Below are 27690 nucleotides of genomic sequence, written 5' to 3' on the forward strand. Positions count from 1 at the left end.
GACCAGGGATGCCTTTGAGAGATGACTCAGTGGGGCCCCAGGTCTGGAGCAGCGCATTTCAGTGCCCCCACGAGCCTTTAGCTGGAGCAGCAGGACACTCAGAGTGCTTTTAAAGAGAAACGCCACGCCAAGTACAGTGGGGCTGCTGAAGGCCAGGCCTCGCAGTCTCGGGCCACAGGTGGTGTGCGTCCTGCATGCGGCCCAGAGCCATGCTGACCCTTGCCTGTCTGCACAGCCCCGCATGCTGCATGGCCCCCTCGTTGGTGCAGATCCTAGCCAGGACCAAGTCACCGTTCTTGTCTTACCTTCTCTTGCAGAGTCTCCCCCCTTTTTAGAATGTCAACCAAAGAGTGCCCTCCTCCCTCCAGCCTCCTCCCTAGCTAGCCTCCCCACATCATCAGCACGCATGTTTGTGACCTTCGGTAGTCATTACAGTGCCACATGGAACCCTGTATTTTGCACACGGCGGACAATGTTTAGCTTTATTTATGGTATTTGATGCTGTAAATGAAAATAAATATGGTTCTTTATAAAGCTCATTGTTTCCTCTCTTCTTTGCCACGGAAGCTGCTCAAACCTCAAACACAGGGGTTGGTTGAAGGGGTCAGCCTTCCCTGAACTGGGGGGTGGGGGGCCTTCACTTGTGGTGACATGGGACTCTCTGGGGCTGTGCTGGGTACTCTGAGAGGAAATATTACCCAGGGGTAATATTTGGAAAATATCACCCATGCTCCAGGGCCAGGCTTTGGGAGCTGTTCCTTGAAAACTCATCGTGCTCTTCCGCTGTAGGTGCTGGGCATAGCTGGCTGAAGGTCAGAGTCACCTCAGCTGTCAGGAACAGGCTGTATTAACAGCTGCTTGCAGCCATTTCCCACACACATCCAAGCAGTGGACCCGCAGCAGAGCTTTACTTGGGAACCTTGCTGTAACTTAGGTTCCCATGTGATAGAGGTTGGTCTTGAAAGTTTTGTGCTGGTCTAGCTGAGTGATGGGTGAAAGGTAAGGAGGAAGGACTGGACATTGGTTTCAGGATGGCAGTGAACGTGGCAGGTGTGCTCCTCCAGATGCAGAGCCATTTGTGATGCTAAGAGACCTGCCTTGCCCCCAAAGACTCAGGTCACTCAGTGTCTTAGGCTGCAAGGTTCTGCCCACAGGGCCAGTCTGAGGACAGCACCATGGCGGGCTCTGGCCCAATTCCACTTGTCTTTAAGGGAAGGATTTGAAGTTTTCACTCAACTAGTCTGGACAGTGTCAAAGAAATCTGGTCCTCAACCTCCCTAGGGTGGGATACGTCCCCTTGCCATGCTGGATGTGTGGCTGGGCTTCTGATGCTGGCATGAAAACTCATCTGTGAGCTTCGTGAGGGCCGTTGTATCTCTAAAGGGGCACTTCTGAGGCCCTGGGCCTCTGAGCACAGTTGCTGGTGCCTGGAACTGCCTCCAGAGCTGCCTATGGTCATGACCAAGTGTCTGTACTCCTACCCAGGTGAGATACTCTTTCCCTTCCCTAAAAGGAAGGGTGTTAGGGACTGAAGTCAGGAGCTGGGTTAGACAAGTGACTCATTCCTTTATCCATTCATCTATTCAAGTGTTTGTTGAATACCTACCATGCCCTAGGCGTATTCTAGGTCCTAGAGATGCAGCAGTGAACCACACAGAATTCCTGCCCCTCCCTGCGTCTTAGACTGCACGTATCTCGGTGTTGTGCTAGACTTGATGTGCTTTGTTTAGTTGTGCGTGCACTTATTTGTTTACTTGTTCATGTGCACATTTGTTTACTCACCTAATATGTACTGAGCATCTACTGTATGTTGGGAATGTAGCAGGGAGTGAAACAGGCAAAAATCCTCATTCTCGTGGAGCTTATAGTTTGGTTTTGATTTTTGATCTGAAGTTGGGTTAAAACAGCATTTTCCAAAGTGTGACAATGGAACACTAGCTTCAAGAGGTGCTTTGTGAAAAAAGGGTTCCATGGTCACAGAGTCTGAGAAGCGTTTTATACTAATCATGCCAGTCCTCCCAAATCTTGGTGATCCACAAGATTCATTAGCGTATTGAAGTCTGAGGAGTCCTCCAGTGAAGAAGCCTAATTAACTTTGCTGAAGTGGGCTTTCCCGTACCTCTTTGAAGTGAGTTTTTTGTTTGTTTGGGGGCAGTTTTTGTTTTGCATATTACATTCTACATAAGTGTTTGGTAGAATATTCTTTATCCAAAAACACTGGATGGAAGAATTAAAATAAAAAATGTAAATAATAGAATTAGGTATTAAATAGAATTAAGTACTGGTGAAATAATGGAGTGGCAACTTTCTAAACCTTAAAACCTCTGATGGAAAAAAATTACAGAGGAAGAACATAGCACAAATCTGACTTACAAACATTTTTTAAAACTTAACATATAAAAATAAAAATGAAAATATTCAACGGGCAGTCAGACTGGGGAAAAATCTGAATTCGATGTGATGACGAAGATGTTCATTGCTGTGGCATTTAGAAAGTTCCTGCAAAGCGACGGTCTCAGGTGCCTTGCACATGATATTTGTTGATTAAAGACCCCATAATAAATGGGCAAAGGTTATGCATGGACTGTTCACACTCAAGCAAATTTTAAAAGGAAACACTTAACAAGCATTTCCAAAAATGTTCTAATTTGGCTTTTTCAAAGGGCTGTAAATTGATTATGCCGCACCCACCGAATGCGTAAAGGAATAGTGAAGTAGATTGTAAGAAGAAATATGAACTTAATCACCAGTATTAAGTGTAAAGTTAAATGGGGACCATCTTTTCTGGAAAGCAACATGGCAACGAGTATTACGACCCATTAAAGGGATTCTGACCTCTTGGCCCAGTAATCACAGCCCAGGAACTGATCCTAAAGAAACAGTCCAGCCAAAGAAAGAAAATCCCTGCAACCTGAATATTGAGTAGAGTAAGGGGGTCAAGCAAAGCGGGTGGGGGTGAGCCGTTCTCCTCTATTTCTGAGAACTCATTCACTTTCAGAGCTTTTTCTTTCATCCCTTAAATAAGTAAAAGAAGCGACTGCCACTTTTCACTGCCCCAAGGCCACTGTTTCCACGGGGCCAAAGGCTTTCTGTGTGGTCCCTCATTAGCTTTTCACCTCCTGGTGGCAACCTTGAGTTGGCACTGACATTAAAGTTCACTGATGCTAGAGGTGACCTAGAGCAGCATCTTCAACTGTTGAGGAGCCCAGGCCGGGAATCAGATGCTGCTCTCAGGAGACCCTTGGCACAGGGGAAGGCCCTGGACTTGGCCGAAGACCGGCTTTGGCCCCAGGACTTCGTATTGACTCAGAGGCACCGGGCGAGTCCCTTCTGTGAACGGGGCTAGCCGTGCCTCTGGCAGAGGGTTTGGGGAAGGCGGAGTCAGTGAGCTGAGCGTGCCCAGCAAGAGCTCTTGCTGAGGTCTGGGGAGCACCTTCCTGGTTTCGAGCGGCAGCGAGCGCCCTGAGGGAGGCATTCTAGGTCAGCCGGGGCTCAGAGTCTGACGGGACATCTTCTGGTTGGGGACTAAACGGGTCTCGATTCACATGGAGTGGCAACATCTATTGTTTTCTAGTTTTCTGGTCCCCCAGCTCTCTTGAAGGTGACTGGTTATCTCCCTTTAGACACGCTGGCCTCAGCTTGAGCCCCTTCTCTCCTGCCACCTGCTAGCAGCACTTCAGTTTTGCTGTAGTGAGTGCCTGAGTCTCAGCACAGGGAGCCTCCTCGAGCTCTGGCTCGGGCTGCCTGCTCACCATCTCCACTTAGCTGTCTGCTGAGAGGCTCCAACTTACACGTCCACCCCCAACTCCTGGTCTTTCCCTGAGACAGACACTGCCCTTGGCCTCTGCAGTCTCTGGACACGGCAGTTCCATTCTTGTTGCTCACCTCAGAGCCTTGGCTGGAGTCATTCTTGGCTCTTCTTTTCTTGGCCCCATGTCCAGTCCATCTGTGAATTCTAAGTACAGCCAGAGTCTGTCCACATCCCACCACCTCCATGCTACCGCCTGGCCCCAGCCACTGTCATCTCTTCCTGTGTTATTCTGGTGACCTCCTCTAAGCTCTCCTTCTAGAGAGTTCTCCTTACTCCATTCAACCTATTTTCAACACAACAGCTAGAGGAATCTTGTGAGAACTTAAGTGTGATCTCTCCTCTGCTCCAAACTCTGGCAGCTCCCCAGCTCACTTAGCGTGAAAGCCAAAGGCATACAGTGGGGACACCTGGCAAGTGCAGCCGGGCAGGACAGCCATGCCCCGGTATGGCAGGCGGGCCTGGGGCCCAGGGCTACCTATCAATTTGCTCATCGCCTGAAGACCCCCTAGAAACTGGCATTCCCAGTAGTACACTCTCAGAAGCCCCGGGATGGCAACTGTGCTTTTATCTTTTAAAGGGACATGCACTGCAAAGGACCTTGGTACTGGATAGACACGTGTCCCTCCTAGAGCAATTAGGTGGAGAGAACACCTGACACAGACCCCTTCCCAGGTCCCTCCTCCCTCCTGCTGAGGGCTTGTCAGTGTCCCCTCACTCATCCACCTTGAAAGAGGGCAAGGAGACTGCACTGTGCTTAGTACCCTGGACATCTGCCTATTTGCTCTCAGATACACTCCCTGCCCTTCCCCTGCTCCGCTCTGTATTAGAGAGGTGTAACCCTTGCAAAAGACATTTCCCAAGCTCTCTTGCGAGCTGGTTTCCTACTAAGTTTGACCATTAGGACGCACGAGTGGGAGAGTGCAGGGTGGAATCGAGGGAGAAGCCAGGGTATTCCTCCTGTCCCTCTGCATCCTGGGCAGTGCTGTGTCTTTTTTGTGGTACCCGCCTCCTACTGCATGGCCCTGGCCTCTGGACCCATAGCACCAGCCCCTTCCGGTGTCCCCCTAGCCAGTGGCTTCCTGCCATTACTCATCTCTGGGTTGCCTCACGTTCCCCATTTGGCTTTTCAACTCATCCAACACCATCGTTATTAGCTTCCTATGTTAACTTTACTCTGTTGAACTCCCTGGCTTGGGTTCTATTTTCCTGACTGATAAACTTAGTTCCATTGCTCTTGTTAAACTTTCTTCTTTCAAGAGAACTGTGGGCAAGACAGCAGAGGGAGCTTTTCCAAGCCCAGAGGCAAAAGTGGCTCTGGCAGTTAGGAGCTGTGTGACCCCGGACAAGTGAGATAACACCTCTGAGCTTTGGTTTCCTCATCTGTAAAATGGGCTTAATAACTGTATATAGGAGAACATGTTTTGTTGTCTCCCTGGGTTCTGGGGGAGAGTGGAAGGGCCTCCAGACTTGGGGAGACAACAGGAACAAGTTCACCAGCAGAAATGGGGCTCCATTTCACCGTTCAAGGCCCTTCCTGGTTTGATGTCAAAGCAATCATTTCCCACTGGTTTGACCAGTTTCCCACTGGTTTTCCCCTTTCTGTACCCTTTTGCCCTCCAGTCACATGGACTTATTTTCCATTCCCATGCAGTTGGCAGTGCTTTCCCACTTTTCTCTTGCTCCCAGGGGTCTGCCACCTCCCTTCCCTGTTCAAATCCTACTCATCCTCAAGCCCCATTAAAACGGTGCCTTCTACCCAAAGTCTTTATTGCATGGAAGTCAGATCTCCCTCCCCTCCCACCTCGTCTTGGCCTCACTCTTTGTGGTCTACCTTCTAATGCAGATATTTGTGAACAGACCTTCTTTCCCCTGTGGGGCAGAAAGAGACCCTTGAAGGCAGAAGGAGACCCATGGCTGATTTATCTCCAAATCCCCAGCACAAGCCTGGATCAGAGGAGGGCACAGTAGCTTCTGTTGACCCTATAAGTATCTGTGCACAGAGCTCACAGGCACATACACCTATACTCAGATATAAACCAGGTATAGAGCCAGGTCTCTACTACAGCAATTCTGTGTAACAAGCCTCCCAAATCTTAGTAGCTTGTAACATCATTTTTCTTGCTCATGGGTCTGTGGGTTGGCTGAGTGGCTCTGCTTCAGGCTGCAGGTGTAAGGGTGACCTGGGCTCTCATGGGATCGGCTAGACCATAGGTTGGCTCTAGATCTGTTCCATGTGCCCACAGTCGGGGACCTAGGCTGCTGAAGGGGCAGCAGCCATCTGGGACGAGCTCTTCTCATGGCCAGTGAGCAGGAGTGTGAGAGGACTAGGCAAACAGCAAGGCCACCGAAAGCCGCTGTCACACCCACTGATTTCCACTGGTCAAAGCAAGTCTCACGGCCAAGCCTCATGTCAACTGAGCAGGGAAGCTCACCCCATCTGCTCCAGTGGGAGGGACCGCAAGGTCACAGGACAAACCACGACTCTGTTATGGGGAGGAAGTGAAGAACTGGGGACGTCTTCCAGTCCAAACTCCCAGAATCATGGCCACGTGCATTGCTGTCCATTTGTGGCTTGGTTGTGCTCATAGACATACAGACTGGTCCCCATCCTTTGATGAAATGTCCGACCGAGTGCTGGTGTCTTAACCTCTCTGTTCACCTGTTTTCTCAGCAGCAAAATGGGGATAATACTACTTTTCTCAGAAGCGTGTGTGGAATTTAATAGATTTATTACATGTTAAACACTTAAATAATCCTTGATAAAAGTACTCAATAAAAGTAAGCTGCTGCCATTATTATAACTACACAGTCAAGCGTCCAGTTATAATACCTGCTCCCCAAATGCTCCTCCTCTGTCCACAGCCGCCCCAGTGCAAAAGGGTGCATACATGTCCTCGCAGCAAGCATGCACTGTACCAGGGCTTGCAAACTGGCAAACCACTGGCTGCATCTGGCTGTAGACGTGTTGCGTTGGACCTGTATGTATAGTATTTTTAAATGTGAGGCATTGCACATAAAAATCAAAATTTCTCGAGTTACCTTTGCAGATGATAAAGAGTAGATAACATCTCCCAGAAAGAGTGTGTGAGGTGAAAAAAATGAGAGGGCCCAGGTAGAAGCATGCAGAACCCAGGACTTAAGCGTTGGCTAGAAGTCGGGATGGCTGTGATGGAACGGTCAGCTAGGCAGGGAGAGGAAGCGTCCCTGGGAGCAGGGAGGGCTCAGGACAAGAGCTGCAGGAGGACCCCAAAGCCTTGTGAATTGGATTTAGCAACAACAAGGAGGGCACTAGGGACTTTGTTGGGGGCAGTTCGGGTAGTGGAGGCATAAGCAGGATTATAGAGGATTGAGGAGTGAGTGACGGGAGGTGAGGAAGTGGAGAAAGTGAGTACAGCAAAGTCTTCCCAGAAGATTGGCTGGGAAGGAGGAAGAAGAGTTGGCTGGGGAGTTGGGGGAGGGGGAACTGGGATTAAAAATGGTCTTCTTAAAACCGGAGAGGTTTCAGCATATGTTAATACTGATGGAAAAGATCCAGTAGACAAAGAATTAATGACACAGGGAAGAGGAGATAATGGTCCTTAACTGGGGCAGGGGGGTGGGGGGGGGCGGTGTAGGAGGAGCCAAGTTCAAGTGCAATGTCAACCTTAGAGAGGAGAAAGAGCTCCTACCCCCGCTGTGACCAGAGAGGGGGTCATGGAGCCAGTTAGTGGCTGAGAGGGATCTGGGACTTGGGCTGCCTGTCTTGCTCATTTATTCATTCATTGATTCATTGATTCATTTAACAGGTATTTATTATTGAGCATCTACTCTTCACCAGGCACCATTCTAGCAAGAAATGAAAGAGGCGAAAATCACTGCTTTTATTCTAGGCACGGGAGAGAAATAACAAACAAAATAAATGGGAAGAGTGTATAGTTTATTAGAAGGTGTGACGTGCTATGAATAAAAATAAAGAGGAAAGGAAAGCGCTGAGGGTGTGGGTTGCAGTTTCAGGAGGATGGTCAGGGTCACCTCCTTGAGAAGGCAACAAAGGTTTGAAGGAGGTGGGTGAGCGAGCCCTGCCCTCTGGGGGCAGCGTCTCCAAGGAAGAGGCAAGAGCCTCTGAGCAGGGGCTGAGATGGGGGACGTGCTGCGTGCGGAGGGACAGCACAGTGGTCACGTGGTCAGAGCAGAGAGCCGGGGACAGCACTGGGAGATGAGGTCACAGGGGCCCTGGAGGATTGTGACAGTGGGTGGCGTGATCTGACTTCCATGTTAACAGGCACTCAGCAGCTGTGTTGAGAATAGACTGAGGGGTGGGGCATGGCCAGAGGGAAAGCAGGGAGACCAGTAGAGGCCGTTTCTGTAACCCAGACAAGAGGTGATGGTGGCTGGGGCCAGGGTGGTAGCAGAGGAGGTGGTGACAGGTGCCTGGATTCCTGACGTATTTTCAAGGTAGAGCCAACTGGATTTGCTGATAGCTTGAGTGAAGAGTGAAAGAACTAAAGGAGTCAAGGATAACACTGAAGTGTTGCCTGGAGCAACCTGAAGGCCCAAGTTGCCATTTACCAAGATGGGAGGGCCATGCGGGAGGCAGGCTTGGGGAGAGGCAGAGCTGGAGAATTCCATGGGCATGAGCGTGATGCGTCTACTGGACATCCACCTGGAGATGCCAAGTAAGCCGTGGCGTATACGCGTCTAGATCCAGGGGAATGTCCAGGCTGGAGAGAGAGATGTGTGAGTCATTGTTGTCTAGGGTTATTTAAGGCTGAAACCAGATGAGATCATCAAGGACATGAGTGGAGATGAGAAGAGAAGAGGTTCAAAGACAGTCCTGGGACCTTCCAGTGCTGAGAGGTCACAGGGTGGGGCGGGGGCAACCAGTGAAAGAAACAAAGGGAGAAGGAGGTAGCCAGTGGGGAGGAGGGAGCCAGGCTGTGCTGTCCTGGAAGCTGAGAGAAGGGCTGTTTCTAGAAGGAAGGAGTGATCAGCAGGGTCAGAGGCTTCTGGTGTGTCAAGTAAGATGAGAAATGAGAAGTTACCACTGGGTTTAGTGACACATTGGACATTGTGATGCTGGTAACAGCAATGCAGAGGCTGGTGGACCTGGGGTGGGACCTGTGGACATTTCAGACCCTCCTTTACTCTTAAGTCGGACAGTGTGTATGTTCGTGCCCTGCACACAAGACATGTGCTCTAAATGCTGGGGTGTCCGGTGGGCTAAGTGGTGGGGATCCAGTGATGGCACGGTGGATGAGGTCCATCTTAGAGTGTCCACCCAAGCCTCTGGAGGAAGGGCAGGTGTCCTGTGGGGCGGTCCATTCCCACCATCTCTCTAGACCCTCTTCTCCTCTCAACAGATGAACCAACCTCCCCCAAGAAGCCCAAGAGTGTCCCGGAGCTCGAGCACAGGGATGTGGCTGGTGGAGTCGCCTCCCTCCTGCCCTCTGAGTGGACGTCAGTGAGGATCAGCCCCGGGGAGGAAGTGGTTGGGCAGGACGTGCTGGCTGTGCGTGTCCTGGTCACCAGTGACGACAGCAGGTACGTTCCTGCTGCTGCAGGACGGGGGCAGGATGGGTTGGGCAAGGGGACAGCATTCGGGAACTGGTCTTACCCCCACTCACTTGCAGTGTGACTTCTCTGTGCCTCCATTTCCCCATCTGTAAGATGGGATAATCCGTAGGGAGTTGTCAGGATCGAAGAATTAACATGTCAAGGGTGTAGAACAACCCAAAGAAGCTTAAGTAACAAAGGCAAATATGTTGGATCTACAACCATCCACGGAGAGGCCCGTATGTGGAACTCTTGGCTGCTGGGGGCCTCAGCCTACATCCATAGATTCATGTCCACATATCAAGATTTCAAGGTTGGGCTCCAACTGGTACTAACATTACATTAGGGCTAATCGATGGGCTGGCCTGGGGTGCTGTTGTGAGTGGCAGGCTTGGGCAGGCTGATGGACAGATGGCCCACCAAAGCTCACAGATGGACAAGGGGTGGTGCCCGCACACAAAGAAGCATGCTGGACATAGAGAGGAAGAGAGAGAGAGAAAGAGAGAGAAAAATATATATATTCATGAAAATGTCACTAGCCAATAGGTTCTGTGCTTCCCCACCCCAGGACTGTGCTGTGCTGTCCCCACTACCTAGGACACCCCGCTTCCACTCCCACACCACCTGAATTCCTGATGGCTATTTCAGACCCAGGTTAAATATCTCCCCACACATTCTTTTCTGTAGTCTTTTCCAGTCCCTCATCTATTCCCAAGGGAAGCAAGCATTTAAATGCCTGACGTTTTAGGCCCAAGTCCTAATGATGAGCTCATTTTACCCCGGAGAGCTTAGGAGTCCTGCTCGGGGACGGTGAAGACGAGAGGACCAGCCTTCACGTGAATACTTCATTGTACATCTCTGGGCCTCTTTCACCTGCTCTGATCTGAACTTACCTGCATTCGCGTGCTAGGGCTGCCATGAAGGACCACAGACGGGTGGCTCAAACAGCAGAGATTTACTTTCTCACGGTTCTAGAAGTTCAAGATCAAGGTGTCAGCAGGGTTGGTTCCTTCTGAGGACCATGAGGGAAGATTCTGTTCCAGGCCCCTCTCCTCAGCTTGTAGATGGCGGTCTTCTCGTTTATGTGGCATTTTCCTTGTACGTATGCCTGTGTCTAAATTTCCTTGTAAGGAAAATTGTAAGGACACCAGTCAGATCGGATTAGCGCCCACCCTAATGACCTCATTTTAATCTAATTACCTCTTTAAAGACCTGTTTCTCAAAGCAGTCGCATTCTGAGGTACTAGGCGTTAGGACTTCATGCGAATTTGGGGGGCGGGGCACGGGTCAGCCCATAACAAAGCCAGAGACTGGGTGCCAGGCATAGAGGTAACTAACCCATGGCCCTTGCCCTAGAAGCCCTTTGCCTGCTGGAGGGCAGCGACGGGCAGGGCACAGTGCGGCCGGGATGGCAGGCCTCCTCGCTCACCTGCTCTTTCCTTCCTCCTCCCAGCTCGGACGAAGAAGCGGACCGTGGTGGCAGTGAGGCCTCCAGTGCAGTGCCCTGGGACGAAAGACCCCGGCGACAGGGACCCCGACCCTCACCCCTCCTGAAGCCCCTCGCCCAGCACAGCTCCCTGAGGGATGCCCTGCCCAGGGCAATCTCTCCACATGGCCTCGAGGAGCCTGAAGCTGTGCATGGTGAGCAGAGGACCTGCCTGGGCGGGACAGACAGACGGGCTTGCGTGATCCTGGGACACGGGGGTGGAAGGGGAGAGGGGGGACAGGGACCCCCATGGACGGTTTTTCCTCATGGAGGACCACGTGACAGTAGGCCTGGCCCTCAGGCTCAGAGGCAGTGGAGCTGGGACCTTTGGGGGCCGGGGTACGAGTCGGGGTGAGGGGACTGGACCCAGGCCCAGCCTCCCTCTCCATGGGCAGCTTTGGAATCTCAAGTGGGAAGGAGGCAGAGGGGGCTGGCTGGCTATGTGTCACAGGCAGACATAAGGGGGCCCCAGGACCCTTTTTCCTGGAGCAGCGTCCTCTGTGAATATCTGTGAGGGGCCCTCTGGCATTCCATAGCCCGTGAGGGAAAAGGAGGTGGGCTCAGCTGCTGTTGGACCACACACATCTCTGAGCAGCACAGTTTCTCTGGTGCCACCAGGGGGCAGCACAGGGCCACTACCAGTGCTTGGTGACTTGTGGAATGCGCTGTAACAAATGCCGTATCACTGAGTACCTCTATTGGCCAGGGCTTTCCCTGTACATGGCCCCATTTAATCCTCAGGATGACCACGTGAGGTAAGTAGCATGAAGCCCATTTTACAGGTGTTCAAATGGACTGTTTTCCCAAGGACTCACACAGCTTAGTAAGTGGTGTGGCCCAGTGCTGGATGCTGCACACCCAAAGAAGTCATTGTCTTTAGCATCCCGGCTTGTTTTAATAAAGGGCCTTGAATTGAATGTTTTGATTTAGTCAAGGGCAACTAGTGACCTGTGGGTGGGAAGAAACAGGCTAATAGCAGCTTGCCATCATCAGGACCAACGGCCTTAGCTGCCCGGGGAAAGCCGCAGCTCTACTTGTCCTGTGCTTCCCTCTGGTGGCCGAGAGCAGAACTTCCACATGAACCTAGAAATGTTCTTATGAGTGATGGTTTCACAGGAAGACCAGGGCTGGGGCCAGAATCCTGTAAACTCTGGATTTACCCTCTCATATGAGCTGCTTTTAAAAAGGACAGATTGCCATTAAAACACATTTGCTAAGTACCATTTGTGGTGCTGTCCAGAGAGGCTTAGCACAGGCAGTGGACAGTCTTGGGTACTGCTGGCCTCTCCATCACCCTGGGCTCCAGCCTCCTCATTTATAGATACGAAGACTGCCCACCTTTCATCCCTTCCCTCCATTTCTCCTTTCTCCTCAACTGTCAGAGGATTTTAGGCAACTTACAAAAGAGACATAAAACAAAATTGTGTGTCTATATATATGAAAGATAAAAGCCTAAAGATATATACATGAAAGGGAAAACCAGTTTAGGAGGTATAGACCTCAGAGAGGCAGACCATGATCCTAAACAGTTGCTCTAGTGGAATCATAAATTTGATTCTGAGTTTCCTGGCAGCCAGAGTTCAAACGGAAACAGACAATTACTTCTGACTGTTGACGAGGAAAAAAAACATTGGTTTGCAGCAGGTCTCAGGGCCGGTACCGCTTTTCCTAATGCTTCACCCTATGGCAATTTTCCAGCTCATGTCAAATAGATGATATTGAGAGGTGTGTTTGGTCGTGTCTTGAACAATGGGGTCTGCAGAAAATGCAGCCATAGTTTTCCCAAGGCTGTTTCGTGCAGCATCCTTTGCTGGCAGGTGAGAGCATGACAACAAAACATGACTCAGCTAGAGAACTTCTCCCAGGAGGATGGGGTTAGGTGGAGAGATCAAGGCAGTGTGGCCAAAGCATTTTGTTTGACAGTCCAGTTTAATTCCAGAATAAGAAACATGGTAGACAGAGAAGTGAATAGACCTCACGACTTTCAAGCAATCTTCTGTTGGTTTTATCTTTATCCATCATGATTTCCATCACTGCCAAGCAGACCACATTGTAAGGCTACAATCGCTGGCATAGTCTAAGCTCTGTGTTTCGTGTTGCTGGTTGTGGTGAGTCCATCACTTTACCAGATAGTGTAGGGTTGACATCATGTTGTGGGTGTCATGGAGCTTTGTTCATCACTATTTTCACCTGGATAAATGACTCGGAGGTTAGCCGAGGGCGTGCTGAAAAAGACCAGGATGTTGCTTTAAAAAAGATTCCTGGTTTGTACACCGTGCTCATAACAGCATTTTTCACAATTGCTGAAAGGAGAAATGACCCAAATGTCCATCAACAGGCGAATGGATAAACAAATTGTGCTATATCCACACAATGGAATGTTATTCAGCATTAAAAAGGAATGAAGTTGTGACACATGCTACAACATGGATGAAACTTGAAGTTACTATGCTCAGTGAACTAAGCCAGGACAAGTATTGTATGATCCCACTTCTATGAGGCACCCAGAATAGTCAAAGTCACAGAGGCAGAAAGTATAGAAAAGTGATAACCAGGGGCTGGGGGAAGAGGGTGGTTGGGGATTATTGTTTAATGGGGACAGAGTTTCAGTGGGATGAAGAAGTTCCGGAGATGGATGGAATTAATGTTTGCACAACAACGTGAATGTACTTAATGCCATTCAACCCTATACTTAAAGGTGGTTACAATGGTGATTTTTATATTATATATGTTTTACCACCTTTGAAAAGACTCTGGGACTGCCACAGCTCATCAAGGAACGTATCCCCTCCTCAAAGTTCTTTAGCATAGAGCATGCCCACCATGATGGTTTAAAACAGAAACTGAGCCCTGTGTAATAGAGGCCATAGAAAATGCTCAGTAATGCTCCCCTAAAACACCTAGTTTAGTGGTTCGTAAAAATCCTGCTTAAGAGGCAGATTCCTAGGTTCCCTCCTTCAGAGATTCAGATGCCTTGGGTCTAGAGTGGGGACCAGTATCTGCGTTTATGGAAGCACCCCAGATGCCTCCAGGCAGGAGGGCCACGTCCTGCGCTTTGGGAATCACAGAAGAGCGGCTTCCTAGAGGCCTGCTTGGATGCATTAGTTATAAAATGCACGCCTAGACAGCTAAACGAATTGATCTAGTGCACTGGGTTCTTGGGACATAAACCAGTTACAGTTACGAGGGAATCTGCCCTCAAATTATTCTGATTTAGAAAAATCGGTATTTATCCATTTTTTTTCTGGCAATAATTTGATAACAGGATGGTCCAATGGCCTATGGAGGACATTTATTGTTAATAAAATGATGTCATCAGCACCCTGTGTCACAATACTTACCCTCTTACTCCTTTTGCAGAGAGTCATACACTAAGATCTCCAAAAGTACTCCCTTAAAACAAATATAAACGCATTAAATAAATATACTATAAACTAAAAAGAAGCGAACAGCCCTGCTTTACTCTGCTCAAAATTACCAGATCAAATCATGACTACCCACTCTACTGCTATTGTGGTAAAAATGTGTGCATGGACGCCCTATAAACACCAGTGATGGAAAACCTCTCATGAATTTTAACCATTTCTAATAAATCCCATTCCACAAAGTTAAGAGCCAAGGAGAAGCAGTAAGAGCTTCTGGCATTCTTCTGTGTTTCTTGAGTAATTTCTCCATTAGGTGATGAAGAGGTTAACTCTGGTCTGCGGGAATCAGCTGTGCTTGTTCCTTATGTAAAACATCCATGACTTGCACTTGGCAGGGGGAAGTGGCTCTACATTGTACATAGACTGTTCATGCTGCAGTGGGGAGGCAGGGAGATGGCGCCCTCACCTATCTACATAGGCTCCTCCCCGTCAAACCCGTGAGCTTGATTATGACAGCAGACCTGTGGGATGGGGAACCGCCAGACCAGACACACAAGGAGCAAAGCTCTCCAAATTGATAAGGGAAGGGAGCCAAGGAGCTCAGGAGCTGAAAGACCTCCTGCTGAGGAAAGGAAGCCCCCAGGTCGGGTGGACGCCTGTGCTCCACAGCCTGGCTGGTAAGAGCTGACAGCAGCTCTGAGCCCTGGCAGGGAGTGGAATCTAGGACTTCCTGCAGACAGAGGGTGGGCAGGGCCAGCTGTGTTCAAAGCTTCCCCACCCACTCTCCACGCCCACATCAGTCCTGCGGGCTTCCTTTCCTTCCACACCTCCTGGTCCCACGTGTGGGAGCCATTCAGGTGTACCCCGTCTTTCTCTCCGGCCGTGATGGAACCACCACGGAGACCTGGAGCCTGAGGCCAAATCTGAGGGCCCAGTGTGGGAACGGGGTACATTTAACATCCCACTCGTAGGTCCCAAATGGCTAAGACCCATTTCTTCTGCCTGTGATGTTAATTTTGCTCAGCTGATTCTCAAGGCCCAGCTGGGCAAAGGGTCTTCATAACGCAGCCCACGGCATCCTGCAAATGTGTTTCCATCGGAAGCAGGCCAAGAGGAGGGGTTGTGGCCATGGAGTGTCCAGGAGTTCAGTTAAAACTTGTTCCCAAAGGGTTTTGGGGGCTCTGGGGGTAAGGTAGAGAGAGGGTGGAGCTTTCTGCAGCTTCCAGGCTTCAATGAGAGCAGCTCTGGTTCATCTATGACACATTTGGCGCATTGATGTGAGACTTCAGCTCCAAAGAGCTGCTCTGCTTAAAACGAACGTGTCATATATGCTTGTGTATATACGGACATATGTATATACATGTATGCATATAAACATGTATGCACACATGCTTATTAACAATGGGTGAGTTCGAATGATGGCTCATAATTTGAGATATTTTCTGAAAGAGGGCAGTACCTGGCCCATAGCAGGGTCTCAAAACAATTTGATGAGTGAATGAATGAAAAGTTGGAAGTGTGTGTCATAGGGACAGGGAGGTTCGGTCTGAGGAAAGGAAGGGGCTCAGTCAACTATGACCATTAGTCTACTAACTTTTGGTAACTGGGCCATAAGAAAAAACTCCCTGTTTATCCTACCCGTTTAACAGACTCTTCCTCCCTCCCCATCTTCTCTCCCTCTTTCTTTTTCCCACCACAGTTCTGCAGAGGGCCAACAGCTTCCAGTTTCCAACTCCCAGCAAATACCAGAGCGGGAGAAGAAAATTCCAGTCGAGTGAGTCATGAGCTCCCTGGGGGGTGGGAGGGGGCAGGAGCTGTCTGATTAATTCCCAGGGGCAGCTGTTCTCAATCCTCACATGTCCTCTCTGAACTGGCCTCCTGGATGTGAGGGGCAAGGAAAGAAATGTACTGTTGGACTATTTCCACTGCTCACTAGAGGAAGCACCTTCCAAGGGATTTGCTACTTTTTCTTCTGCCTCCCCAGCTCCCCACTCTGGAGTCACAGGGCCTTAGAACTCTACAATTGCACTTGCTAGGGACCTTAGCAGCCATCAGCTCCAATCTTCTTGAAACGCAGATGAGGAAACTGAGACCTGAGTGCTCTATACATTTTGATTCAGTACACTGGAGTTGGGCTGGGGGCATCAGCTTGACTTCGTGCAGCAGTGGGCAAAGCGGTGAAGGAATCCGAAGACACACACACACCGCACACACGCACCTACACAAACGCACAAATACACACCGCGCTGTTCCTTTTTCTGAGCAGGTTATGGTCCCGCATCCCAGGGAAGAGCAGGTGGGTGAGGACCAGGGCCCGCGGCGGGTGCCAAGGCAGTGGACTCCCACTAGGGGGCGCAGTGACCGCGTGCCCGGTTGCGCAGCGTCCCAGGGCCAGCGTGTTCCTGGCGCTGCCCCAGTTACAGAGCAGAGATTCCATCTCTCCAGTCCTGAGAGGGGGCAGGGTCTCTTCATCTGATCCCAAATCCATCGCTGCCTTCCACCTCCTCCTGCCCCCATGCTCCCTCTCCGGACCTTGCTGTAGGAGGGGTAGACCCAAGGAAAACCTGGGGTTAGATGAAGGCTTCTTAAAAGAAACACTGGAGATGGAATAGCGTGCTAATTTAGTTGACTCCTGCCTGCTGAGTCAACGCTGACTCCTGGCCAGTGAGTCATTCTCTGCAACCCGTAGACCTGCGGCCCTTTTCACTCGGGCCAGGCTGGGACAATGGGCACTTCTGGAACAGGACCAGGGCACACCTGAGTCGGCCACTTCACCTGGGGACAACGTAAAATGACTCTTGAACCATTGTGTGATCCCAGGCAGCGAAGGCGAGGGGAAGGAGGGAATCACCGTTTACTGAAGGCCTGGGGCAGGCCTTTCCCACGTGTCTCATTTACTCCGCACCTCAGCCCCTCCCCAGTCATGGGAATTCTGCTTCTATGGATGGGTCCATTTGGGTGCAGATTCCATCCAGTGCTTCCAGCCGACTTCACTGAGTGCCACCAGTGCAAGGGGCCCAGCCCCGCCCTCAAGAAGTTCCTGATCTGGAGTGAGAGCAGGGAGTCTGGCGGGGGACCCTCACAGCAGGGTGTGGGTGCTGGAGGAGGCACAGGAGAGAGGGGACTGCTAACCAGCGGCGTGGTTTCTCAGCTGTGTCTTCAGTTATCCCAGGAGTATCAGGCGTGGGTTCTCAAGTGCATGCAAAAGCTGGTATGAGGGCAGGCCTTGAGTTTAAATCATTTCTATGGGCTTAGTGCCTGGCATAAGCCTGGTGCAGAAGGGGCACCCAGTCCTTGCTTGCAGAACGAATGAATAAGTGGATGAATGAACGAACAAACGAATGAACAAACTAAAGAACCAGGGACCAAGCTGGCTGAACTGAGTTGAACTCAGTGCAGGAACAAATAGAGAACGTGGGTTAGGCCTGAGCAGGCTGCAGCCCCTAGAGGGTGTTCCAAGACTTTGGGAGGATTTGAGTATTGCCTAAGCTCCAAGTTCTGGGGAGCTGCACCCTGGAATCCCAGTCTTTGTGAAAACCCTCAGAGCCATCTTCATTTTGCCCAAAAGGAAACCCATTGGGCAAGGCTGGTCCTGTGGGAGGGAGCAGAGCTTGGGGCACACCATCTCCTCTATTCCTTCACTGCCCTGTTAAGGCTGGCTCTGGCCCCAGCCCCAGGCAAGAGGATGGAGGGGGCTGCGTGCCTGCCCTTATTGCCCTCACCCAGCTGACCATACTCACCAGAATGACCTCTAGGATCAAGGGAAAGGCCTCCATTGCCAGAGGGCCCAGAGAAGAGGCAGCTGACCCAGGAGGGATATGGGAGGAGCTGTAATCCAGACCCTGATCTGTTCATCGACCCCCTTTGCACAATGGGACTGGAAGGGCCAGTGGCACCCAGGACTGAGGCTCCTGCAGAGGGCAGGGCAGACCTGGCTGGACCATGCTGAGTTTTCAAGCAAAACAAGAAAGGGCGAGAAGGACCTGAGTTGGTCAATGAGAACCAAGCCTGTGGGCCGTGAGTTAGAGGAATCCTGGCCAGGATGGATGTGCAGCACCTCCTACCCCCCGGAACAGGTCAGCCGCTTAGCAGTGCCTTTATTGGACACCACTCATGTGCATGGGAGGAAGGGAAGGGGATGGAATTAATACTTAGCTGGCATGTAGCGTTTACTTTGTGCTTTGCACTGAGCCCCTCTTTTTATCCCATTTTATTTCTTTAGCTTCCCCATGAAACAGCACCAGGGTTCCCATTTTTCAGATGAAACTGAGGGGTTATGTAACTCACTGTGTCAGGTGGCTGGTGTGGGTGTGACAGGGGTGGGGTCCCAGGCTCCTCTTTACCATCCTCTGAGGGAAGCCAAAGGCCTCAGGTGGGTGAGATTTCCCATCACCTGTCAGCTGGGCTCCGGCCTCCCCTTCCGTTCCTAGGCACTGCCCACCTCCCAGGCAGTGGCTTGAATGGCAGGTGTTTTGCTTCCCCCACCTCCTCAAGCCCCCTGCCCCCAATTTCTATCCTGAAGACAGTCTTGAGGCTCACGTGTGGAGAGAGATCCCACTTGCTGGGTGGGGTTGGGGATTAGACACAGGAGAGGGGGGCAGCTCCCAGGTCATGACCTTGAGAACCCCAAGGCTTTCCTATCAGCTTGGCTCCCAAGGTGTCCTGGCTCTGTGTCGCAGGGTTCCCGGATCGCTCCTCGGGGGAACGAAAAGGCAGTCAGTGGAGCTGAGGGGACTTTGGGACAAGTTCAGGAGTTTGATTCAGGAGGTGGCAGAGAGAGGAGAATGAGGGGGCCAGGAAAAGGCGGAGAAGGAATTCAGCAGGAATTTGGCAAGCCGAGGACAGGAAGCAAGGCAACAACTGGCTCACAACTTTTGCCTTTTTAGGCTCGAACCATCTAATCGGGGGCTGAGAAGGGGGTTCGGGTGACAGGCCGGCCAGCCGCCCCCACCCCCCCACCCAGTGTCAGCTCCTGGCAGCCAGTGGCCTTTGTCCCCAGCAGCTCCTTCTTGCCGCCCTCAGATCTGTTCCCCCAAGTTACCTTTTCCCCTGGAGCGCTTCCCTTGGGGAGCTTGCCGAAGGTGTGTGTGGCCAGCTTTTCAGAGGCCGGGCCTGGGACGCAAGCTCTAACGTGCTTGCATTTGTAAGAGGAAAGCAGGACGGAGTACTGACAACCCCCTGTGTGGCTCCGCTGTGCACACGGGTCTGGAAGGAACTCCTCTTGGAGTGAGGCCTGGGTTTAGCCTGGCCTGGGTGGGTCCCAGAGGAGGAACCTCTCAGCCAAAGCTTTGGGGAAACTGAGGCCAGGGGATTGTGTTTAGAAACAAGCTGAAATCTGAAGGCTGGACACCTTGGAGGGAAAGGGAAGTGGGTCAGCTGAGCAGCCCGAAGCAGGAAGTCTGACAGGAGTGGGTCGTTAGAGACAGTGGTCCTGGAAGTCTCTGCGGAACAGCCTTTATGTGCCAGGAAGGCTAACAGGAGAGCTGGCTGGGCTGAAGGGTCAGACATTGAGTGTGCAAATCCGGAAGTGAGGATGGCGTCTCCTGAATCCCTTCGAGGACCTATTATTGAAACGGTCCAAGAGGGAAACAAAATGCTCGAGAGTTTAGATTAAGGTTACTGGGGGGGTGGTCTGTGTGCGCACATGTGTGTGTGCACTCATGAGAGAGGGAATGAGATGGATCTTATGGGCGACCTCTGTCGGAATTCTGCTGTAACTAGACTAGTTGGGTTCAGCTCCCACAGTTCACGATGAGGCTCCTCCTTGGCCCTGGCCACACCCCTTTCTCCCGTCGAGAAGGACAGCACATGCACTGGCTCTCATTTGTTCCCTGACCAACAGGAGCTTGGCACGAACCCCACTCCATATGCTTCAAATGATCTGATACTCATTATAACCTCCCTCCCTTGTGTTCTCTTAAAATCTCAAAACTAACCATCTCGTCTGAGAGCCCCGTGATACACATGTGGGAGGAAGAGCCCGTTTCCTTGGCAGTGACTGCCTTTCCTGTCTGTGCCCGTGGCGAATGGTCCAGCGTGCATCTTACGGGAAGAGGCCTCAGGTGGTTTATTGACTAAGTGATTTAATGCAGCCCCAGCTCCCCACTACGATGGCTCTAGGGCAAACCTTAGAGGTAGATGTCCGTTTCCCAGAAACACCCTGGAGACCCCTGTTCTAACTCTCGGGGACATTCTCACGTGTGTGTGAGACACAGTGGTTCTTGGACTTTTCGTCCTGGGACCTACGTCCCCCGCAGGAGCCTGACACTCCTGTTCTTCCAAGTCCCAAGCAGTGGGCTCTGGGGCCTCTGAATCTGTCCCTGGCATCTTCCTCCCTCTGACTCTGTAGAGAGGAGCTTCACTGAAAACCTCCTCTTTTCCTGATAAAATAAGGAAGCTACAAGTCTGTAATGGAGAGCGTGTTCTGTCCTTGGTAGATATGACACCAATGAACAACAAAAGACCTATGGCGCCTCCAAAGGAAGCTCCTCCTTCCCCTTCACCTTCTCTGCCGTCTTCTTCTTCAGCTGGTGTCCCGCATGCTCTGGATAGTTTCTCCCCGCCTCAGGTAAGTGCCCTCAGGGCCCTGCACAGGTGTGAGGACGACAAGCTGCCTGTACTCCTCCCACTTCCACACTGAGCTCTGGATTCCCAGCACCCTTGGGTCACCCCAAGTGCACAGCCAGGGCCAGAGGGATGCTCTGTCAGGAGTCCACCCCACACCTCTTCACTCGTCCTTTCCACGAAAGTGCACCCTGCTCCTTCTCAGCCACGGAGGGCACAGCCACCCACTCGTTCAGCAGACTTTATAGGGCATGGGATCTGAGCTGGACTGTGGGATGCAGAGATGCTAGGGCTTGTGCTCTGCCCTTGAGGGCCTCACAGAGGGTGTAGAGGAGCTGGCAGCTGTAGGATGGCAGGCACAGAACGCAGGGTACCTTTGGTAGCAGCTGAGGACCTTGGAAGCAACACCCCCTTGAATAGAAAATGGCATCACCGAGACAGTCATGGTTGGACTCTTTCCTTCAATATGGGTTTATCAAGCCTCTATTACCTGCCAGACCTTGTTCTAGGCTCTGGGAAGTAGAAGATCCAAGACAGAAAAGTACATACTCTTGTGAAACTCCCATGACCAGAGCTTTTGGCAGGGCACAGTCACTCCTTCTCAAGTCTTCTATATTCTCCCTTTGCCAAGGGCCAAGCTCCTGCGTGCTAGAAATGGCTGCTTTCTCAGTGGTGAGAGGCATGAGTCAGGTTTTGAAGGGTCACTGGAAGATCCTAAAGGCTATCCTGCCACCACAGCTCCAAGCCAGAAGGGTAGCTGTCTATCCTTACCTTAATGGTCTCCAAAGAAGAAGCCTTGGTTTCTTGGTTGTTGGAGGAACATACCTATGGGTGGAATGTGCCCTTTAGTAGGGACCATGGCTGAGCTTCCTTATGTGCCTGGCCACCCACAGGGACCAGGCCAGCCGTCCCCTCACTGGCCCAGGAGCTTGTCAGTGACTTTGCTTTCCTTTCTGGCTTCCTACCCACCTAATCTAAGGCTCAGGAAAGACTTTGGTCAGTGATATGGGGGCTCTGGGCCAATTCCAGCCCATGCCAAGGCAGCCACTTAGAAGGAAGAGTGGCCCTCTGAAATCATCCTAGGCAGAATTCTTTTTGACTTTGGGTATCCGAGATCTGGAGAGAGGAAGGGAGGGGGCTATAGACTGAGATGTGCATTCCTCATATAAATAAATGCTGGGAACTTCTAAAAATCACTGCTCCTTTTTGCCTATCCCTTCCAGGTGACAGTTTGCAACCCTCCTTCTCAGGTCTCAAGAGGTCATTTCAGTCCTTCCACCCCAAGCTTTCTGAGGCAAGCCAGAACCCAAGGACCACCCAAGGAAATCCCCCTGCATATCCCTCATGGCCAGGTGCTGGAGCAGACAGAATACTGTCTGGTGAGGCCTGGTGGAGACGGCCTCGAAAGCTTGAGGCCATCCGGCGCTGCAGAGATGGCTTCTGATGGGAGTCAGGAAGCAGAGGCCCCTCCTGTGGGTACCAGAAGCATCCACAGAGGCCCACACCCCATTGGAGGGAAGGACAGGTGCTCGCCAGACCAACAGCTGTCTCCCAGGGCTGGAGAGGACCCTGGAGAAGGGAGTACCAGACCCAGGAGGGGAGAGGAGGGTAGGTCAGAGCTGGCAGAGGAGAAAAAGTCGGGCTTAAAGAAGCTGGTTCTCACTCGGGAGCAGAAGACTAGGTTGCTAGATTTGAATGACTCCAACCCTAAGAGCTTGCGCCTGGAAGCCAGGGTGAGACTTTCCCAGAAAAGCCCCGAGAATGGCCGAGGAGGAGGTGTGCTGAAACCAGTCCGCCCCTTGCTGCTCCCTCGGGCAGTGAGAGAGATCTTACCAGCCCAGAGAGAGGCTCAGGAGAAGACGAGGACCCCAGCTGAACGGACTCCCAGGGAGCAAAGCGTGGCCCCGCCCAAGTCCCCGCTGCGGCTCATAGCCAACGCCATCCGGAGGTCCCTGGAGCCGCTCCTCCCCAATTCCGACAATGGGAGAAAGGCCTGGGCCAAGCCAGAGTCAAAGACTTTGCCCACCAGCCCACCCCACGCTTGCACTCGCTCATTCAGCCTTCGGAAAAGCAGCTCCAGTAAAGACTGGGACCAACGGTCCCCCAAGAGAGACATAGCGAGCAGGGCCTCAGCCTTCTTCTCCCTGGGCCCCCCAGCCGCCAGGGCTGCCCAGCCCTCAGCCCCGAGCCCTCCTGACCCTGCCCTCCGCACCCACAGTTTGCCCAACCAGTCATCCAAGACATTTCCTACACTCGTGTCCCCACACTGCAGCAAGATCGAAGATGTCCCCACCCTCCTGGAGAAAGTGAGTTTGCAAGAGACCGTCCCAGATGCTTCCAGGGATCCCAAGAAAAAGACCTCACTTTTTTCCTCCCTCAGACTCAAAGACAAATCTTTTGAGAGTTTCCTCCGAGAATCCAGACCAAGAAAGGACCTGCAAGACCTCTTCAGCAGCCCCAAGGGGAAGGTGCTGCCCATGGGCAATGCCCAGCCCCCAGAGAAGCTGGTCAATGGCACCTGTCTGGGGCAGGGGGTCCCTCCTCCTTCTCCAGAGAAAGATGCAAGTAAGTGGCTCTTTCCTAACAAAAGTCTACCGTTCATGCCAGGCAATTAGTTATTGGGTTAACAAGCAGGCATCTTTCATCTCTTTTTGCTTCTCAAATTAAATTCTGACAAAAGTAGGAAAACCTGAATTTAGAAAATTTGAAAAAAATCTGAAAAAATTAAATTTGAAATTACGTTCTAGAAGGTTTTGGAAGAGGCAAAGAATCAACCATAATTCCGCTACTTTCCCACTCATTGACCATATGAATATTTTTCACTATTATACATAAAATTTTATCTTTTAAATCAACATTATATCATAGCTATTAAGCCAGTTACCTCATAGTCTACATAAATGTGACATAGTGGCTGTAGAATATTCTGTCTAGTGTTTATGTTATTATTTAATGAACTATTTTCTTATCGTTTAACACATATATATGAATATATTTATATTTTATATATGGTATTGAATGAACATTTTTATGCATATAGCTTTTTCTCTCCTTTGAATTATATTTTTTTAGGATAGGTTCTAAGAAATGGAATTACTAGTTGAAAAGTGTGAGTTTTTTAAGATTCTTAACTGACACTGACAAATTGTTTTTTAAAAGAGAATTGTACGGGTAAAGACTATATAGGTTCTTTCTGTGTTATTTCTTACAACGGCGTGTTGTAAATTTCAATTAAAACGAGGGGAAGGTACCAGTTTATATTTCACCATTAATGAGAGTACCCTTTTCACCATACTGTTACCTGCATTCAGTATCATATTTTTTCAGTGTTGCTATTTTACTAGTCAAGAAAATGGTGTCTCTTTTAAACTTGTATTTTTTTTATTACTAGCTTAAACACATTTATGTATATTTGACTACCAATGGGACCTAAGGCTTTTTTATATTTAAATCTGATTATAATTTTTCAAATTATAAAATTAATTAATATATCAACAGATCAGAATAATTCAACAATAAGGAAATATTTTTAAAAAGTAACGTAATCTCTCATCCTTAGAGCCAGTGTAAACACTTACATAATTTCTTTTTTGTTGTTGTTCTTTGTTTGATTGCTTTAAACAAACTGATTCTACCATCCCTATTGTTGAGAACTTTTTCTTTATTTCTTTAAACTTTAAAAAAATTTAACTTTTATTTTGGGATTTCAGTTTTCAAGCAAAAAATTATTTCTCTCTTTTGGTGCTTTACTCAAAAAGCTATACAGATTAACAAGAGACTTTATTTTTAGCCAATTCAGGATAAGCATGGACAGGCTGGTGTATAACTACACCCTTTTTATTACATCATAAAGTTTAATCATGCTGTGCATTTTTTGATAGATAATACATTCACATGGCTCAAAATAAAAGGGTACAAAAGGCACAAAATGAATAGTCCTATCTCCCATCCCTGTCCCTGTCTGTCCCTGAGCCGTCCTGGTCCTATCCCTGATGACAGATACTATTATCAGGTTCTTGGGCATTCTTCCAGACAAAATTTATGAATATATGAGAAAATTTACATATCATATTCTTTCTTTTTTGAACAAATAATAACATGCTAGCATATTGTACATACTTTTTTTGAACTTCTAATTTTATTTTGGAGATCATTCTGTGTTAGTACATAAAGAACTTTCTCCTTCATTTCATAGCTCCGTGGTATTCCATTGTGTAGATGTACCATAGTTTACGTAGCCAGTCAGTCCCCTGTGATGGAAAGCTTAAGTATTTCAAAATTTTGTTATTGCAAACAGTGCTACAATAATGAAGAACTTGGGCCATTTGGCATATGTGTGAATTTACCTCTAAGATAAATTCCTAGAGGTGGAAATGCTGGAGCACAGTACACGTGAATTCAGAATTTTGATAGATATTGCCAAACGGTCCTCCATCAAAGTGGTGCTGCTTCACCCTCCCCAGCAGCAAAGCATGAGAGTGCTATTTCTACACTGCAGTGCGCTACCCAACTTTAAAAAAAAATCTTTACCAGCCTGATTACAGCTTGAGCATCTCTTCATACATTGAAGAGTCATTTGTATTTCCTTTTCTGTGAACTGTTGTTTCTGTCTTTATCTAGTTTTCTGTTGGGTTGTTGGTATTTTTCTTGATAATATGTAGGGACTCTTGTAAAAGGGAAACTTAGCTTTTCTCTTGTGATATAAATTACAAATACTTTTTCCAGCTTCTTGTTTGTGTTTAACTTTGTTTATGGTGATTTTTGCCACATAAAAGTTTACTTTTATGTAATAGTTGTAGCAGTTTTCCATTTTATGGCTTCTGGGCTTTGTACAATATAATTCAGAAAGAACTTTTTCTAAGTTTATGGACAAAGTTTCTTATTTTTTTACATTTATATGTTTATATCAAGAAATTACCCTAGTATAAAATGTGAGCTATGGATCCAACCTTCTTTTTTTAGATGTCTCTTTGGTCATCCTAAAATAATTTAGTGAATATTCATCTTTTCTTCTCTTATGTGAGATGACATCTTTATCATATATCAGATTCCTGTACTTGGACTGATTTCCACACCATCTATTATATTCTGTTGAGTTGTCTGTTATGTATCAGTTCCATACTATTTTGATTATTTTCCTTTATATATTTAAAAAATTCTGTATTTTCCCATCTGGTAGGAAGAGTATTTCATTATTGATCTTCTCTTTCAAAACTTTCCTGGCTCTTCTTGCTTCTTTGATATTCTATATGGACTGAGCATTAGCTTGCCTATGTACCCCCAAAACCCTGTGAGTACTTTTATGGGATTAAGTTTACAAACTAACTCCGTGAGAATTTACAACCTTATGATATGAATTGCCTTTCCATTTGCCCATATCTTTTTTTGTGACCCTCTGGAATATTCTAAACTTTACATCATACAGATCTTGCATATTTATTGTTAATTTTATTACTAGATATGTTTGTTTTTGTTGCTGTTATAAATAAGATGTTTTCCATTTTATCCTCCTACTATTGTGTATATGAAATTTATTGATTTCTGTATAGTAATTTTTGACCCATCCATTTTTACTAAATTCTCTTTGCTTGTAAATGTTTTTCAATGACTTCTCCTAGGTCCTCCCCAAATATACAGTCATAACATCTACAAATAATGATAATTTTACCTCTTGTTTTTAAGTTGTATAGCACTAACTTATTTTGTTTCCTAGTTTCTTTGGTTTCCACCATCTCTAGAACAATATTAAGGTAGTGATAATGGTTTCTATATTGTATTCTGAACTTTAATGAGAATGCATCTCATTAAATGTTTTCCCATTTAAGCATGGTGCTGGCTTCTGGGTTGACCCAGATATATTTTGAGAAAATAGCCATCTAGTCCTGTTTTATTAAAAGTATTTTAAATCCTGAATGGATGTTGAATTTTATTAAATGTTAGCACAATTTGAGATGACTGCATGATTTTTGCTCCATAGTTTAATTAATAGTATGAATTATGTAATGGATTCACTGATACTGAACCATCCTTGTATTGCTGAAATAAATACCACTCAGTCATGGTGTCTTATTATTTAATATACTTTTCTGTTCTGTTTGCTGATATTTTATTTAAGATTTTTGCATCAAATTCATAGTGAGATTAGCCTTAATTTACTTACATCCTATTTATGTGACTTCTGTATGTGCTGATTAGAATAAGTTGGGGTAAATGTGTTTTCCTGATTTATTTTCCACGGAGGGCTGCATTCATTTATATTCATTAGGAAGTGGTGTGACTTCCTTAGCTTGGAACAGAATGGGAGTGCAGAATGGAATTAGGTTAAAGCTGACCAGCTCTGAAAATAGTGCCTGGACCCATCACATAGAAGAGCTTTGTGTTTCTGAGGTGTTCTTAAGTCAGTATCCTAAGAATGTAAAAATTTTACCTACCCTATCAGATAAGGCCCATTAGTTTCCTTGTATTTCCCTGCCCTCGCCCAGCCTACCAATCACAAATACACACACACACACACACACACACACACAGAGCTCACTTTACACTTAACTTCCTGCACACTTCCATGCAATGGAGAGAGAAAACAGTATTGAAACGGAGAGTGAGAAACTTTCAAAATTTATTCAAATGGAAATACCTCAGATTTACGATCACTTGAATAAAGAGCCAGCTGAAATTTAATTTTTCTCATTTTTGCAACACACCTTGCCAGGTAAATTACTGGTAAACATAAACTTCTCAGTGTCTTTTACTTGGGGGCATAAACTGACTTCAAGCACTTACCAGTGCCAATTTTATACCAACAATTTTAATGCTGATTATTGCTCCTCTATGTAATTAAACAAAGCACCCTGAGAACCTCTCTTTTAAAATTTTTGTGTAAAATATTTATTGCAGTATAAAATACATGCACAAATATTAAGTACAAAACTGAT

The 27690-nt window shown here is 48.5% G+C and overlaps 1 protein-coding gene across 1 annotated transcript in view; it reads left to right on the plus strand.

Annotated features, from left to right (window-relative positions):
- MICAL2 (microtubule associated monooxygenase, calponin and LIM domain containing 2) overlaps positions 1 to 27690 on the plus strand; it is a 219913-nt gene that overhangs the window by 144686 nt on the left and 47537 nt on the right. The window contains exons 25-31 of the mRNA XM_065882898.1: positions 9151 to 9331; positions 10797 to 10984; positions 12471 to 12473; positions 15894 to 15968; positions 20632 to 20762; positions 21982 to 22875; positions 22933 to 23316. Coding sequence (XP_065738970.1) covers positions 9151 to 9331; positions 10797 to 10984; positions 12471 to 12473; positions 15894 to 15968; positions 20632 to 20762; positions 21982 to 22875; positions 22933 to 23316 — 1856 coding nt within the window. The remainder of the gene's footprint in view (positions 1 to 9150; positions 9332 to 10796; positions 10985 to 12470; positions 12474 to 15893; positions 15969 to 20631; positions 20763 to 21981; positions 22876 to 22932; positions 23317 to 27690) is intronic.

This window comes from Phocoena phocoena, chromosome 8 (assembly GCF_963924675.1).
Source record: "Phocoena phocoena chromosome 8, mPhoPho1.1, whole genome shotgun sequence".
In the NCBI taxonomy this organism is placed as follows: domain Eukaryota; kingdom Metazoa; phylum Chordata; class Mammalia; order Artiodactyla; family Phocoenidae; genus Phocoena; species Phocoena phocoena.